Raw genomic sequence first — 16,672 nt, forward strand, 5'->3', positions numbered from 1 at the left:
GGGAACAGTAAGCAACCAGTAAGTTGTATCTTCTGCAGAAAGTGGAGAATTTAAGAAGTACTGTGTGTTTTTATGAATGGATAGATACCCAAACAGATATCCTCCGCATTGATGAGTCTGCCTTCTGTATAATCAATAAACTTCCACAAAAAGTGCAGATGAATTAAGGGAGTGTGTGTTTGTGTGGATGGATGTATAGATAGATGTTCTCCCCCCTTATGAGTCTGCCTGCTGCCTGGGGTCATGCTCCATATCCCCCCACCATTTGAAGCACAAAGAGTGAATATGATGGACAGGGACTTTTCTGTGGTGGGACCTTTTGATGAACAGCTCAGCCATGATGTTTTCATTGGAGTTTTTCTGGTGTTGCTTTTTAAACTGCTCCATTGATGCTGCTTTAATTCTGTTCTTGATTGTTATTCCTGTGTCCGCTTTAAATTTTTGAATTTTTATGATTTTGCTCTATTCCATTAATTTTATTGCTAGTGAGTTCCACCTTTTCTACTTATTTAGGAGGTACAGGGAAAGGGATTGAGGCAGCAGGGAGGTTGACACAGTGCAAATGTATCGGCGGCAGCATTGGATTGGCTCTGCCAGTACATTTGCACTGCGCCAACCTACCCACCCCCTCTTTCTCCTGGTATGCAGCAGTGACTCGGCTTTCAGGAGATCGGGTAAGCATGACAACCCCAACATGCTGCCCGCTACAGGATAAAAGATTTTGAACATAGTGTGTATTGCAAAGCCATCCCACTGCAGTTCATAAATACCTGCTAACCTCCTGCGTGCTTGGAACACACATGCAACTGTTAAAAGTTTTAACAGCAAAAAGAAAAGGAGGAGTGGGAAGCTTAAGAGAAGTGACAGAAATTTCCCTTTGCTTGTTAAGTAGGGTCAGCAAGATATCAGAGAAGCACAGGGTTGATTTTATGACACTTGCCTAGACTTTCATCTTTATGATGCTCTCTTAGCTTGCATAAAAATGTATACGAGCAATGCATCATTTTATATCATGCATTTGTCTGTCCCTCTGCTCATTACTGTACTTCTGCAGAATTAATACTTGCGCAAAGTTTGAGAGAGACTCTATTATTTCAGAGGCTGACCAATACTTGCCCCAATTTGTAAAAGAGGGTTGGCATTTTTATTTGCTTCAGTTTTCTTTCTTTGTATAGAAGAGAGAGAAAGAGAGAGAGAGAGAGAAGATGACGGCAACAACCTTGGAAGTGTCAAATCTGGTCTTCTCTTCTAATGCAGTAGGAGTTGCTGCAGATGTCAGAGATGTGAAATGTGAGTGCTCTGAACCTCTAATTAAAGGGGGGGAAGGATGCTCAGTCATTCATAAAAGCATCATCTCCTCCCCCCTCTCAAAGTGTTTCTCCAGTATTTGAGTCTGAAAAGTGTTTGGAAAAAGAACACCAAACCAGAGAGAATTTACTGTCTGAATAAAAATAGCTTCTCTTCGCAATTAAGGACATTTCACGGTGGCTGGCATTGGAAGGCTATGAGTACTGCTAGCAGATAGTTATAACTTGCATGTGTGTGTGTGTTGTGTAGTTTGGAAGATGTGGGAGAGTCACACGGCTCATCCAAACAGACCTCACTCTGGGGACTGGGAGAACTACATTAGCAGTCTTAGTCAGTGCTATTTTTCTAGAAAAAGAGGTGCCGGAATTCACATGAACGTCTCCCCTGTTCTCTTATAATGCAATGGTGGCCACCTGAGAGATGCTGGAAGAGAGTTCTGCTGAGTTCTGGCTGAAAAAAACCCTGGTCCTAGTCTCCATAGTCCAGATGTAACATAGGATTTAATTCACAATGGCCACCATCAGTTTGCACAGCTGATAAGGCCACATTCATTGCCCACACTCTTCTCAAGAGCCATCATAATGCCTTTTACTTGCCAGGATGGAGAGATTTTTGTCTCCATGTGTGTAGAAAATTTTGGCCTTTGTGTGGCTTAGCAACTATATCAATGTAATCATTCCATCCATTGCTGTGCCCATTTCTTACTCTAGCGTCACATACTATGACTTCCAGCCCTGCCCACTCCTGACACGTGGCCTCACAGAAGGTTGCCAGTGGGGGAATCCGCCCCTTGTTTGAGAAACATGAATACAATATCCATTTGGATTCCTGAATTCCTTTGCAAAACAGGGAGCCATGCTGTGCTGCAGAGCCAGAATGAATGTTGCCTGCTGTGCTCTCAAGTCCTCTTCCTGCCACAATAAATCTATTAATGATGGACAGTCCCATCATATGAGCAGCTGCAAAGACTGTGTGATTGCAACTACCTGGCTCCAAGGGGGTGACAGTGATGGTTGGACACTCCTGAACCTCTGTGCTGCATCAACAAGCCCATTCCAGAGCAGAAGATGCAATACAAGCATTGCCCCTTCTTATCCCATTGGAAAAGCAGCCCCATCAGAAACACAGGACTTCTTCTGAAAATGCCAAGCACATCAATGAGCCTTGTGCTGCAGTGCCCAGTGGGCAGTCCTGTCTGCCTGTCGAATTTGATCTGCAATACCAACCCTGATTAGGGGTCTGGCCAATGGAGCAAAAAGGCTTCTCCACTCCTAGTTTACACCCTTTAAAACACTCTGTAAAGAAGAATGTCAGACACCTAAATACCTGAGGTTCTCCTCCAGTCAGAATTTTCAGGTGGCCAGTTACTCTCTTCGATTTTTTACTAATTGAGTGAATGTTTAGTCTTGAAAATTTCTCTTTTAGAGATTCATCTTCGTCATTTTTCTTATACTTCAGCACTGCAATTAGAAAAAAAACACATCAATACATCAAATCTGCATTTATATGGGGCTTATCCTACTGTCCTTCAAAGTGATGAAGAGACCAACAAAAGACAGAAAGAGATGAAGGTTACTACCTATGGAAATAACAAGGATAATGAAAATCATTGCGGCCATATAAGCTTTTAAAAATCCATCTCTCTAATTGTTCCTGTTGTTTGTAGTAGCTCCTTTGATGCTATTTACTGCAGAACATATAATTCTGTGTGCTATAATAATTTCCATGCCTTCACAATTTAAATCCCTAGTGAATCTGCTTGACAGAAGCTGAAACATAACAAGAAAAAAATGCCCCAACTTTCTTATACATCTTATGCAAATGCAAGAATCCAATGGTGGACCTGAAACAAATATAATATTTCATTTTCTCCCTCACTACTTAAGACTAGTAGGCTGGAAGTCAAATACTGTATGCTGTTTTTTTCATAAACATCTGAGGTCACCTAGCTGGTAACTTGAAAAACGGAATGTTGAACAAGATGGACTTTGGTTTAATTCTGCAAGGCACACACTAACATCTTTAAAGGACCCATTTAATTATCACGGTCAGTGGCCGTGTTCAGATAAATTATGGTTTATCACACCATGAATAAGACTTACATCCTGCCCCACTTAGCTAATCCTGACCTCCTCTCCTCTCTCACCATGCAATGGAGTTCAGAGGCCTTCACGTTACAAAGTTTCTTTTCATTAAATATAGCAGGCATGGCCAACAGGTAGATCGTGATCTACCAGTAGATCAGTGGACGTCTGTGGTAGATCACTGGCAGATCACTGGCCCCTCCAAAGAAGCCCAAGAACGTTGGCTCCCCTAAAAAAAGCTAAACATTTTAGCCCTGCAGCCCAGAAAAAGAAGCTCAACAACTTTGACCTGAACCCCAAAAAAGGGGGTAGATCACTGCCAGTTTTTAACTCTGCGAGATCGCAGTCTCTTGGGAGTTGGCCACCCCGAAATATAGTTTGCACTGTTCTCCAAACCCAGAAAAACCAGACAACTTCAAACCATGGTTTATGAAGCTGCCTTGTTTCTACTAGCCATACTTGAGTTTAGCCACAGTTTAGTGTTTAGACACACCATGGTTAGGGACGCGGGTGGCGCTGTGGGTTAAACCACAGAGCCTAGGACTTGCCGATGGGAAGGTCGGCAGTTCGAATCCCCGCGACGGGGTGAGCTCCCGTTGCTCGGTTCCTGTTCCTGCCAACATAGCAGTTCGAAAGCATGTCAAACTGCAAGTAGATAAATAGGTACCACTCCGGTGGGAAGGTAAACGGTGTTTCCGTGCGCTGCTCTGGTTCGCCAGAAGCGGCTTAGTCATGCTGGCTACATGACCCAGAAGCTGTACGCCAGCTCCCTCGGCCAATAAAGCGAGATGAGTGCCACAACCCCAGAGTCGGCCACGACTGGACCTAATGGTCAGGGGTCCCTTTACCTTTAAACTGTGGTTAAACTAAAATGGAAGCTTCCAAACTCCTTCTCACAGAGCATGCACCCAAACTGACATGGGAACATAAACAATACTTGGAAAGGCAGTTGAAACATAGGTTGAAGCCAAGACTTACTGCACTTTTGAGAGCACAAGCCAAAAATTACAAGAACCCCACTGGATAATGCCAAAGGTCCATGTGTCCAGCATCCTGTATTCTCCAGTAGCCAATGTGATGCTTCTGAAAAGCCCTCAAGCCAGGATTGAAGGAAATAGCCTTTCCCTGCAATTACCCCACATTGTTGACACTGTCTTACCTAAATCCTTTCTTCTTTTAAGTTCATTTATATTTGTGTTCATGCCTTTCACAGCAACCAAGGCATCCTGCAGCGCTGTGTGGTCCGGGTGGGACCTGGGAGTTGCATTCAAGAGCTCACATAGCAACAAGGGATACTTCATCACACGTTGGATGGGTTTGATCATCAGAGATCCCATGTCCAGCAGGTTTGGTTTCCCCCTGAAATTTAAACAAAGCCATGTTAAGTCAACAAATGAGTTCCTAAAGGTGGGGGAGAGGATGGTCTTAGTTCTTTGTAGTGGCTCCTTCCACAACAAATCCATAACTGGCGAAGCTATTCCCTCTACTGTAAAATATCTAGTGGATGAAAGAATATATGAACTTTGGAAAAACAAACAACTGTTATCATGAGTCATTCTAATTGCAGGTATACCTGCTGCTAGCTAATGCTTTATATTCTTTATTGATGTGGCTAATGCTTCCAGCTGTTGGATGCTAAGATGCTGTTGGATGCTAAGATTAGTTGTCACAATCAACCATTTAGTTTTGTTCCACTTGCCATTTAAGCCTTCTTGCTATCTTAAAAAAAAGTATACACAGATGCTTCAAGAAACAGGACCTAATAATAATAATAATAATAATAATAATAATAATAATAATTTATTTATACCCCGCCCATCTGGCTGGGTTTCCCCAGCCACTCTGGGCGGCTTCCAACAAAGTATGAAAATACAGTGGTTTGTTAAACATTAAAAGCTTCCCTAAAGAGGGCTGCCTTCCCTGTGTTTAGGGTGCTGCATGTGAGATCATATGACTGCTTCCCCCTAAAGTGAACAGCAAGCAATGGTGGCTATAATCTGTCACCACTACATAGGTACTCAGTTTGACTTTCCCAAACAGATGACATCTTTAAGCATACCTCTTTATTACATTTTCACATCAAAGCCAGTAGCAGACAGTGTGACGGGGCACTGCCACTCACCTGACCTCTGGTCAGTCACTTTGCTGCTGCATGGCAGGGGACAGAGGGCAAGGAGGGAGGCAAAAGTGCACCTTGTGTTATTAGAAAGTTGGCAACCCTAATATAGAAGCATCATCATGGTCAGCTTGTGTATTTGGCAACCCAGTAAGTCAATGCTTGCTTGCAGCATATATGCTTCTGATATATTCATTCTTTATTAGTACACAGTTGTACCTTGGAAGTCAAATGGAATCAATTCCGGAAGTCCATTCAACTTCCAAAACGTTCAGAAACCAAAGCGTGGCTTCTGATTGGCTTCAGGAAGCTCCTGCAGCCAATCAGAAGCCCCGCTAGATGTTCGGCTTCCCAAAATAGCTCGCAAACTGGAACAGTCACTTCTGGGTTTGCGGAGTTCGGGAGCCTAAACATTCGGGAACTAAGCTGTTCCAAAACCAAGGTACGATTGTATAATGTTTTTAAGGCATTATCAAAGCCTTTCATTCTCTCCTGTCTTTTCATTTTAAACAGTTTCATTCTTTCCTCTCCATCTAAAACATCTAAAAAATCTTAAAATTCCAGCAAAGATGCAAGCTGGGGAAGATCTAGGCTTGTTGCAAAAAGGTCTTCAGTAGATGCTGGAAAGACAGCAGTGACAGCACATGTCTACTATTGAACAGGAGTGAATTCCAAAGGGTTGGTGGCACAACAGCAATGGCATGATTCCTACATTGTTTGGAATGGATCTCTTGATAAGATGGCATAGAGTGAGATGATCTTCAAAAAATTAAAATAAAACCCAGCATTAGCAACCTTACTCTTCCTTGCTTGATGCTGCACCAAATATAGAGTTCTGCTTCTGCAGCACAATTGATTTTAAAACAGCAGCAGCAGCAACTTGAAATTACTGTTGTTTTCCTCAGAAAACCCATACGAATGCAAATATTTAAAAGCAGCTTCAGGAATGGCGTGAGGTAGATTTCAAGTGTGCCTTTGCTTCCACAGTTAGTCTTTGGATGGCTTCCCAAGTGATAAACAGCTCTCTGCTTGCATTTGTGCATGCCAAAATCTAGCAATATGGGTTGGAAAGATAGGAAGTTTACGAAGAGATAATGTTTCCCTGGGGCATGAATTGCTACCCAGTTCAGCCCATCTAATTTGACCGAGTCAGATTACCCAGCGATAACTCTCCTTAGATTAGTTGTGTTTTTAACATGCATGTTTTTGCATTACACCGCAACCCTGGAGAGGGAAGGAAGGAGAGATAGAGAAGAAACACAGTCTCCCTGCATAAGTTAAAACAGACCTGTAGCATCTTGTGACATACATTGTGCAGAAAATTAAGCCGATAATTCATTTGTGATGCTTCTTCAGCCATCCACCGTCTTCGTGCGGATTTAGTAAAAAAAATTCTAGCACCATAGGTAGCTACACGGATCTCATCGCAAATCGCTGCTACTCCTTTACACTCATATTAACGCAGCTGGCTTAATTCTGACAGAATCCACTTCCTCTGCAGATGGCAGGCAATGAAATGAAGTCATATGCTGAATAACAACATGTAGCTTCTCTCCTCCCCCCCTCCAAAAAAACCCTTGAAGTTGATGCAATTGTAAAATGGAATAACCTCATGTTCTGTCGCCCTGAGCAACTTGAAAGGAGGACAGGGGGCGCAAAATGGAATAATGATCACAGATATTCTCGGTTCGTGAAAAACCCAGGTAATCAGGCCATCGTTTGAAATCCTCTTTTCCTAAAGCCCTATCTGCACCATACGCTGAAAGCACTTTTGTGCCACTTTAAACAGCGATGCCTTCCTCCAAAAGAATCCGGTTTTAGAAACTAGTGAGCTCAAAGACAGTGACTGGAACTGATCTTGAACATTGACTTGGGGCAGGGAAGCAACAAGGTTTTGAATTTGTTGGACTAAGCCTCTTTAGCTCTCCAATGCTAGAATGGGGATTCTTAGCAGAAGTCAGCAAACGATGGGTTAAACTCAACAGGATGAATCATTTTTTCAGAGGCTCAGGCAGGAGGTTGGGGAGAGAGCTGCTTGAAAGCCATTTTCCAAGCAGCAAAAAGGCTTTCAAATAGTGCTGTGCTGTGCTTTGAAGTCTCAACAACTGGTCCTTCAAGGCACAGCATCACCTGGCATCGTAAGTGGGTAGCCTGCCTAATAAAATGCCATTTTACAGTTTAGTATTGTTTTTATCTTGAATTACATCTTGGAAGCGCACCATGATCATTTCCTTGCTTTGTCCCTCTAAACATGATCCGGCCCTGCTGTAAGTATTTTGTGGGAACAAGTCAAGCACATACTGAGAACTTTACATCTGTGCAATTAAAGTGGACTAAAGGACACGGGTGGCGCTGTGGGTTAAACCACAGAGCCTAGGAATTGCCGATCAGCAGGTCGGCGGTTCGAATCCCCCCGACGGGGTGAACTCCCATTGTTTGGTCCCTGCTCCTGCCAACCTAGCAGTTCGAAAGCACGTCAAAGTGCAAGTAGATAAATAGGTACTGCTCCAGCAGGAAGGTAAACGGTGTTTCCATGTGCAGCTCTGGTTCGCCAGAAGCGGCTTAGTCATGCTGGCCACATGACCCCGAAGCTGTACACCGGCTCCCTCGGCCAATAAAGCAAGATGAGCGCCACAACCCCAGAGTCAGTCACAACTCAACCTAATGGTCAGGGGTCCCTTTACCTTAAAGGAGTCTTGTTGATGTAATGCAGAGTTTCCCAAACTTGGGTTTCCAGCTCTTTTTGGCCTACAACTCCCACCATCCCTAGTTAGCAGGACCAGTGGTCAAAAATGATGGGAAACCCCTGTTCTAATGCAACAAATCTAGTTGTTGTTGTTTTTAAATTTGACTTTCTGCAGTTTGGAAAGTGACTGAAATATGTGAGATAAACAAATCATTAATGGGAAAATGTATAAACAGTCTGCAAGCAAATCAGGAGGAATTTAGGAGGAATTACTCCATGAACAATTTGAAATGAATGCTCAATAAAGACTGGGCATAATCTAACCACTGCATAAGCTTTATACAAGCAAATCACGATGAATGATGAATAATTGGTTTATCTATACAGCAGTGTTCATTCTCAGATGTTGTTGGACTACAACTCCCATTATCCTCAGCCATGCTAGCCCTTGGTTTCGGATGATGGACACTGTAGTCCAATAACACTGGGGACCTGATGTTGAAGAACACTAATCTAGAGGGACTCTTAGTCTCTGCTTGGGGATGTTTCCTCTATTCTATATATGAAGGGCATTTTGTAAATTAAAAAAAAAAAACTAAGGCAGGAGCAACATTCAGTCGTGAATCTCCTTACCTATAGCATCCTGCTTCTCATTCCAAACAGGCTACCAATATTTTAAACTTTCCCACAACTGGGGAAGTTGCTCCCTTGTTATGTGATAAGTGATGAACCAATATGTTCCAAGCTGCAAATAGTTTTAGAGGAGTCCAGCAAATGGGACAGCACAGTGACTCTCTCTTCATAGAGAAGTTATCTGGTACATTATCCCAGTTTAGGGAACAACACTAGCTGGGATCTCGCACTACAGCACACTTAGCCTAAAGGCTAATTCAGCTCTGCATTGAACTCAGCGACGGTTATATGGGCAGAGAAAGAACCAGGCAATTTAGCTTGACAGCTTGGGGGAGCTGCTACCACACAAGAAAGTACAATATTTCTCCCTGCTTAAACTGAGCGGCAAACATCTATCCTCAGAAGAATTCTGATTTCATCGTGGCCACATATTATTTCTGTGTGCGACTGTCAAAAAATTATTCACAGATCTCACAGAGGTATTTATTCTGCTATAATCGCCAATCTGCTGCCTTTGCTGTGAGTTATGGGGCTCGGCACAGAGGCAAGAGAAAGGGTTACTGTGAAGCTGAAATGTCTTGGAGGCAGGTGTTTCCAGGGCAGGAATCCACAAGCTAAAATGCTCATTAGGGTTTCCAAGAACAGGGACTGTTATTGTGCCTGGATTGTGAAAGCCAGAAGGTTTCATGGGTCCCCCTTATTCAGCCACCATGGGGTCATCCATAAACTGGCCTCTGAAAGGTAATTGCTGATGAATTATTGACCAATTTACATCCCATGTGCAACTCACAGTTTATGGCATCTGTTTTTGAAGGTGATAAGCGCACATTAATTTGTGGAAGTGCGGCACAAGCAATTTGTGGCAAGTCTGTGCTCTTCTTACACACACACACACACACACACGCTTTTCTCTCTCTTTTACAGTGGTAACTCAGGTTACATATGCTTCAGGTTACATACGCTTCAGGTTAGAGACTCCGCTAATCCAGAAATATTACCTAAGGTTAAGAACTTTGCTTCAGGATGAGAACAGAAATCGTGCTCAGGCGGTGTGGTGGCAGCAGGAGGCCCCATTAGCTAAAGTGGTGCTTCAGGTTAAGAACAGTTTCAGGTTAAGAATGGACCTCCGGAACGAATTAAGTACTTAACCTGAGGTACCACTGTCTATGGCTTGTCTTTTGTTTAAAGCTCCACAATCTTCACTCAGAATCTCTTGATCTTTATCTGGAGAGGAAACTTTTTAATTTCTGCCTCATCCTATCCAAGAGGAATCTATTGGATGGACCCATTCATGCAACACAGACATTCAGCTTCCTGTAGATCCCCAGAAAACTCTTCCACGGTTCATGGGAGGGGATTATTTTCAGCCTGAGGCAAAAAACGTGGGCAGGACTACAGGTGTGACACATACCTCTGTACAGTAAGCTACACTGCAGCCAGTGGCCCATGAAGAATAGCAAGAAAGGGGCATTATCACAGTTCAAGGCACTTGAGGCAGGCATGTGGGTAGGACCAGTGAAGGGTATGACCTAGGGTGATGGGGTGTGGCCTAGAGTGGAGGTATGACCTGGGGAGAGATGTATGGAGTGCCCTACAAGACCATTTTGGACAGGGCTGTAGCTAGGGGATGGTGAGGTGGAACCCCGCCAGGGGCGCAGGTGAGGGGGGGGGGAAGCAAAATTGGCTTAAAATATGTCCATAAATAAAAAAAATTGATTATTGCCTCATAAGAAAAGGTTTTTAATAGAGGGTGAATTGAACTGGGGTGGGGGTTGGAGGAGAGGTGGAAAGAAGAGCTAATTTGTCAGTGTCTAGGGGGCACAATCTGGATGGTTCTGCCAGGGGTGCAATATCACCTCTGATTTTGGAACCCCTGGCCTCAAGTTCCCAACCTCCGGCCCAGTGTACTCTTTTCATGGATCAGTCAAATATCAATCTGGCAGCATAACATATTTTCCCCCCTGAGATGGCAGCCTGATGAAGACCTCACAAAAGCCATTTCCATTGCTTTAAATTCAGCTAAAAATAACCCCACCAACTGCCCCCTTGCTCCTTTACATATTGCTCAATGGCACAAATATCAGGGCTAAGAGGAAGAGAACAGTAGTCTCTGCTTTCGTAGAATTCCAGCTGGGAAACTAGAATTTCAGGGGGAATTCCCATGACTGAGACACGTGAAACAGCAAAGCCACAGCTCAAGTCCTCTTGTCCCAAGGGTCTTCAGCAGAAGAATATCGTGCCCTTCCCAACCAGTGGTTTTCGGAACTGCAGATTTATTTATTTATTTGAATTTTTATTATCTGCACTTTCATAGAATATATCAAAGTGGTTTACAACATAAAATACAATAAAATCCACCTATAAACATCTCCTTTTAAAAAAACCAGTCAAATTATTTTGAATGTAATTCTTGCTTTTATGCTTTGTTCTGGTACTACTTAGGCTCACCTTCATTTTGAAGGGGGAAAGTGGGATGTAATGAATGAATGAATGAATGAATGAATGAATCATACCAATTTCCCAAACATGTTGCAAGTGCTGTTGGATTCCCACTCACATCAGCCCCAGTCAGCAAAATCTGAAGGACCATCAGTTCCTCACCCCTGCTGTCACTCACCACCTCCCTACAGATGTTTTGGATTACAACTCCCATCAGCCCTGGCTAGCAAGGTAAAAATATAATAATAATAACAAAAAAGAAATATGGTACATACCCTTCTTCATATATCTTTCTGCCAAAAGAGAGAGAGAGAGAAAACACACAGAAGGATCTATTAACAGTCTGATCTTCATTATATTGATTTAAATGGCCAAGTCCACACATATTGCTAAAACATTGTCTTTACAAGGATACAGTGCAGTAAGCCTTGATTCCTGAACTACCCCCTCCAGCACAAAGAGGAGACTGAAAGCTTTCATTTCTGTTATAGATTAATCATAGTTTAGGGTAACATCCGTACCCTAAACTGTGGTTAATGTTAACTATGGATTTTTTTTTAACAAGCCAGATTCTTAAACCATACTTTAAAAAGCTAAACTGATTCAACCAATCATGTTGTTGTTGTTGTTTAGTTGTTTAGTCGTGTCCGACTCTTCGTGACCCCATGGACCAGAGAACGTCAGGCACCTCTGTCCTCCACTGCCTTCCGCAGTTTGGTCAAACTCATGCTGGTAACCTCGAAAACACTATCCAACCATCTCGTCCTCTGTCGCCCCCTTCTCCTTGTGCCCTCCATCTTTCCCAACATCAGGGTCTTTTCCAGGGAGTCTTCTCTTCTCATGAGGTGGCCAAAGTACTGGAGCCTCAGCTTCACAATCTGTCCTTCCAGTGAGCACTCAGGGCTGATTTCCTTCAGAATGGAGAGCTTTGATCTTCTTGCAGTCCATGGGACTCTCAAGAGTCTCCTCCAGCACCATAATTCAAAAGCATCAATTCTTCGGCGATCAGCCTTCTTTATGGTCCAGCTCTCACTTCCATACATCACTACTGGGAAAACCATAGCTTTAACTATACAAACCTTTGTTGGCAAGGTGATGTCTCTGCGTCTCCCTCCTCCTGCTGCATGGCTACAAGGAAGAGTTTGAAAGCTTTTAATTTTAGCTTATACCGTTGGCCATGTCACCTGAACTCTAACTGTGTTTAATGTCAACCAATCATAGTTAACATTAAACACAGTTAGAGTTCAGGTGACATGGCCAACGGTATAAGCTAAAATTAAAAGCTTTCAAACTCTTCCTTGGAGCCATGCAGCAGGAGGAGGGAGACGCAAGCAAACCAGATGCTTGCCTAGGCCTATTGTTGCAACACTAAACTATGGCTAGCTGTTACGTCCAAACCATACCAGTGGGAGTTACTTCTGAGTAGACAAGTTTAGGATTTGGGAGCAAACAATATTAACTTCAAGGAATACTTAAATCAACTGCGTTATTAGGCTTCAGTCACTACCAAAATAATAAGGCAACCTGCTAATAAGGCTTTATATATATATATATATATATATGTCCTAAATCAGTCTTCCCCAATCTGGTGCAGCTCTGAGGTTTTGGACTGCCTGGTCAGGTATTACGGGAGTTGTAGTCTAAAGCATCTGGGAAGGCTTTTCTAGATTCTCTGGGGTTATACACAGAAGCAAAAAAATTCTGATAAATCTGATCCTACAGCTTCCTGAAAAAGCAGTTTGTAACGGGAAGGGCGATAATGAAAAGGCTTGCTGGGGGGGGGGCAGCAAAGACAAGCCCCAATATATTTATGCACAATTTTACAAAATGAGGGTTAAGGATTTTATTATGGTGATAATTTAATTTAGACACAGATGTGCTCAGTGCATTAAAAGGATGGAATGCTTCAGTTTAAGATGGTGCTTCCCTGAAGCAACCTATTTTTTTAAAAAAGCCTATTTTGGTGGCATCTTGGATATTCTTTCCATTTGGGATCCCTCTAATAACAGTGAAATATATTCATATTTCCAGGAAAGGAGCATAAGTGTATGTTCCTAGTAAATGCCATAAAACTCTGGATTTATAGGAGATATTTTGTTTTATATCCATTTAAGCTCTCCCATGACAAGCAGTGAGCAAGAGATGGAAACAACCATTTGAAAAGTTCTTACTTTAAGGACAGTAGGCAGTCACGTATATGCTGCTTCAGTTCTTCGTCTTTTTCATAGGATTCCAGCAGGACGTGTGCATCATCGTGCTGGTAACAGTAGATTTTATATGTGTCTTCTAGTAGGTCTTTCATCTGCAAAAACACTTGCCCTGTTAAAGTGTAAACAAAAAAGCCAAGAAGGTGAAAAAAAGCACGTCAGACAATTTAAAGTCTGCTTCAAATATGTGAACCTGCCAGGCCTTGATGGAAGATCTGCTCTCTGTCCCATCTACTCACGAGATCTTATATTCCAGTACAAGAGACAGGGACTTCTTGGTGGTGTCACCAAGAATGTTGCATATGAATACCTTCCTGGGTAAGATCTGCTGGTTTTCTCTCTTTGCTCCATTATCTAAATATTTTAAAACCCAAAGCAGCTTTCAATGTGCATTTTAACTCTTCTAATGTTATCTGCTATATGCTGGGACCTTTAAGATGGGAATGTGGTCTGACCCAACATTCTTACGTTGCTAAGAATGGTGGAAGTTGTAGTATCTCTCTCTCTCTCTCTCTCTCTCTTTCTGTGTGTGTGTGTGTGTGCACTGATGATAGTCATTGTTTGGATGGGGGGCTTTTATCCATTTCTGCAGTCACACAATCAATCAGTAGCTGAACTGGGTTCCACACAGTCACAAAAACAAGTCACAAAACGAAGTCACAAGCCACAGTCACAAAAACGAAGTCACAAGCCACAGTCACAAGTCAGTCCCATAAAAAGAAGAACAAATCACAGTCAAAAAGTTGACCACAAACTTGACATGAGCCAACAGTGTGACGCGGCAGCTAAAAAAGCCAATGCAATTCTGGGCTGCATCAATAGGAGTATAGCATCTAGATCAAGGGAAGCAATAGTGCCACTGTATTCTGCTCTGGTCAGACCTCACCTGGAGTACTGTGTCCAGTTCTGGGCTCCACAGTTCAAGAAGGACACTGAGAAACTGGAACGTGTCCAGAGGAGGGCAACCAAAATGGTCAAAGGTCAAAGGTCTGGAAATGATGCCTTATGAGGAACAGCTAAGGGAGCTGGGCATGTTTAGCCTGGAGAAGAGGAGGTTAAGGGGTGATATGATAGCCATGTTCAAATCTATAAAAGGATGTCACATAGAGGAGGGAGAAAGGTTGTTTTCTGCTGCTCCAGAGAAGCAGACACGGAGCAATGGATCCAAACTGCAGGAAAGAAGATTCCACCTAAACATTAGGAAGAACTTCCTGACAGTAAGAGCTGTTCGACAGTGGAATTTGCTGCCAAGGAGTGTGGTGGAGTCTCCTTCTTTGGAGGTCTTTAAGCAGAGGCTTGACAACCATATGTCAGGAGTGCTCTGATGGTGTTTCCTGCTTGGCAGGGGGTTGGACTCGATGGCCCTTGTGGTCTCTTCCAATTCTATGATTCTATGAAAAAAATGAAAAAGCCACGCAAACAAAAATGCAAATTTTTTTTAGCAAAAACAAAAGGTCCTCTGTGTTGTGTGGATGCTCATTACTCAGTAGCCGATAGATTCAACAGGAAGCCTCTGATTAGCAGAGGGGGGGGGCTTAATTTACAAATGGAACACACTGAATAGGAAGCGGAACATGTTCTGCTTCCAAGGCAAAGTTCACAAACCGCAACACCTACTTCCAGGTTTGAAGCATTCTATTTCCAAGTTGTTCATAAACTAAGCTGTTCTAAAACCAAGGTACCCCTGTATTTTGTTTCCCACAGTGGCCAATCAGACGCCCACGGGAAGCCCAAAAGCAGGGCATGAGGGTAACAGCCCCAAAATGGCATTCAGAGACATCCTGTCTCCGATTCTGGAGGTAGCAGATGCAGCCATCACGACTAGCAGATAAAAATATTTGTTTTATTTTTATTGTCTTTGTTTAAGACATTGATATCCTGCTTAATCATTATCAATTCTAAGCTCTAAAAGCAAAAACAAAAGGAAACCACACAGAAAATGAAGCAATAAAAACTCATCATAAAACTGAAGTCTACCTTAAAATGCCTGCTGGAACAAAGGAAGTATTGGTCTTGCATCTGAGGTTCAGCAAGGGTGGTGCCTGTAGAATTTCAGCTGGCAGGAAGTTCCACAGGCTTCTAGTATTTATGAGCCATGCAGCTCGGCCATTCGGGGAACCACCAACAGACACTTAAAGATTTATATCTCTTCCCTTCCCCACAACAACCGAACATTTGGAAACATTTGGAAACTTTTCATACTGCATTTCCATCTTTGCATATTACAGGGAAGTACAAAAGAGGAAGCGTAAGGGAATTGTGCTTCCTTTTTCCACTGCTGAGATAATGTGTTCTGCCCTTCAAGACCTGACACACAGAACACACCTGCTGAACTTCTGCATGCAAGACTGCCCTTAAAGTCATAGAAGCAAGACGGAAGAAAGGAAGGAAAGAAGAAAGGGGGAGAAGAAGGCAGCCCTGTTCTTCCGCTGTAAGAGAAAACAGCAAACAAAATGAAACTATTTCCCATTAATGTATATGACATAATTAAGAGTAAAGGTAAGGTGAGGTAAGGTAAAGGTAAAGGACCCCTGGATGGTTAAGCCCAGTAAAAGGTGACTATGGGGTGCGGCGCTCATCTCACTTTTCAGGCCAAGGGAGCCAACGTTTGTCCACAGACAGCTTTCCGGGTCACGTGGCAAGCATGACTAAACTGCTTCTGGCGCAACAGAACACTGGGACAGAAGACAGAGCACATGGAAATGATGTTTACCTTCCCGCCGCAGCGATACCTTCTTATCTACTTGCACTGGTGTGCTTTCAAACTGCTAGGTTGGCAGGAGCTGGGACAGAGCAACGGGAGCTCACTCCATCATGGGGATTTGAACCACCAACCTTCTGATCAGCAAGCCCAAGAGGCTCAATGGCATGGACCACAGCACCACCCTCATCCCATTAAGAGTAAGGCCCATTGGATATATGATGCAGATGCCAGTTGGTTTCTACAGTGGGTATGAAATTGTTTAAACTGTTTTTTTATATCCAAATGTTTATATCTATTATGAATTAAATTGTTGAATGCATGTTTCATTGTGGATGTTCTTGTTGTCCTTATTCTTTATTGTGGAAACATCTCAAGATCTGTCATAGAAAGTGATTCATAAATATGAGAGAGAGAGAGAGAGAGAGAGAGAGAGAGAGAGAGAGAGAGAGAGAGATGCTGAACTATAACAGAACAAAACATGGCCTCATCTGGTAT

At 42.9% G+C, this 16,672-nt stretch overlaps 1 protein-coding gene across 2 annotated transcripts in view; it reads right to left on the reverse strand.

Moving 5' to 3' along the window:
- The window catches only part of ARHGEF38 (Rho guanine nucleotide exchange factor 38), a 56,332-nt gene that overhangs the window by 18,032 nt on the left and 21,628 nt on the right, over positions 1–16,672 (reverse strand). For both annotated transcript variants that reach the window (XM_053403918.1, XM_053403919.1), the window contains exons 4-7: positions 13,438–13,585; positions 11,542–11,559; positions 4,552–4,751; positions 2,635–2,768 (exon numbers count right to left, since the gene is read on the reverse strand). In XM_053403918.1, the coding sequence (XP_053259893.1) occupies positions 2,635–2,768; positions 4,552–4,751; positions 11,542–11,559; positions 13,438–13,585 (500 nt within the window). The remainder of the gene's footprint in view (positions 1–2,634; positions 2,769–4,551; positions 4,752–11,541; positions 11,560–13,437; positions 13,586–16,672) is intronic.

This window comes from Podarcis raffonei, chromosome 9, assembly GCF_027172205.1.
Source record: "Podarcis raffonei isolate rPodRaf1 chromosome 9, rPodRaf1.pri, whole genome shotgun sequence".
Taxonomy (NCBI): domain Eukaryota; kingdom Metazoa; phylum Chordata; class Lepidosauria; order Squamata; family Lacertidae; genus Podarcis; species Podarcis raffonei.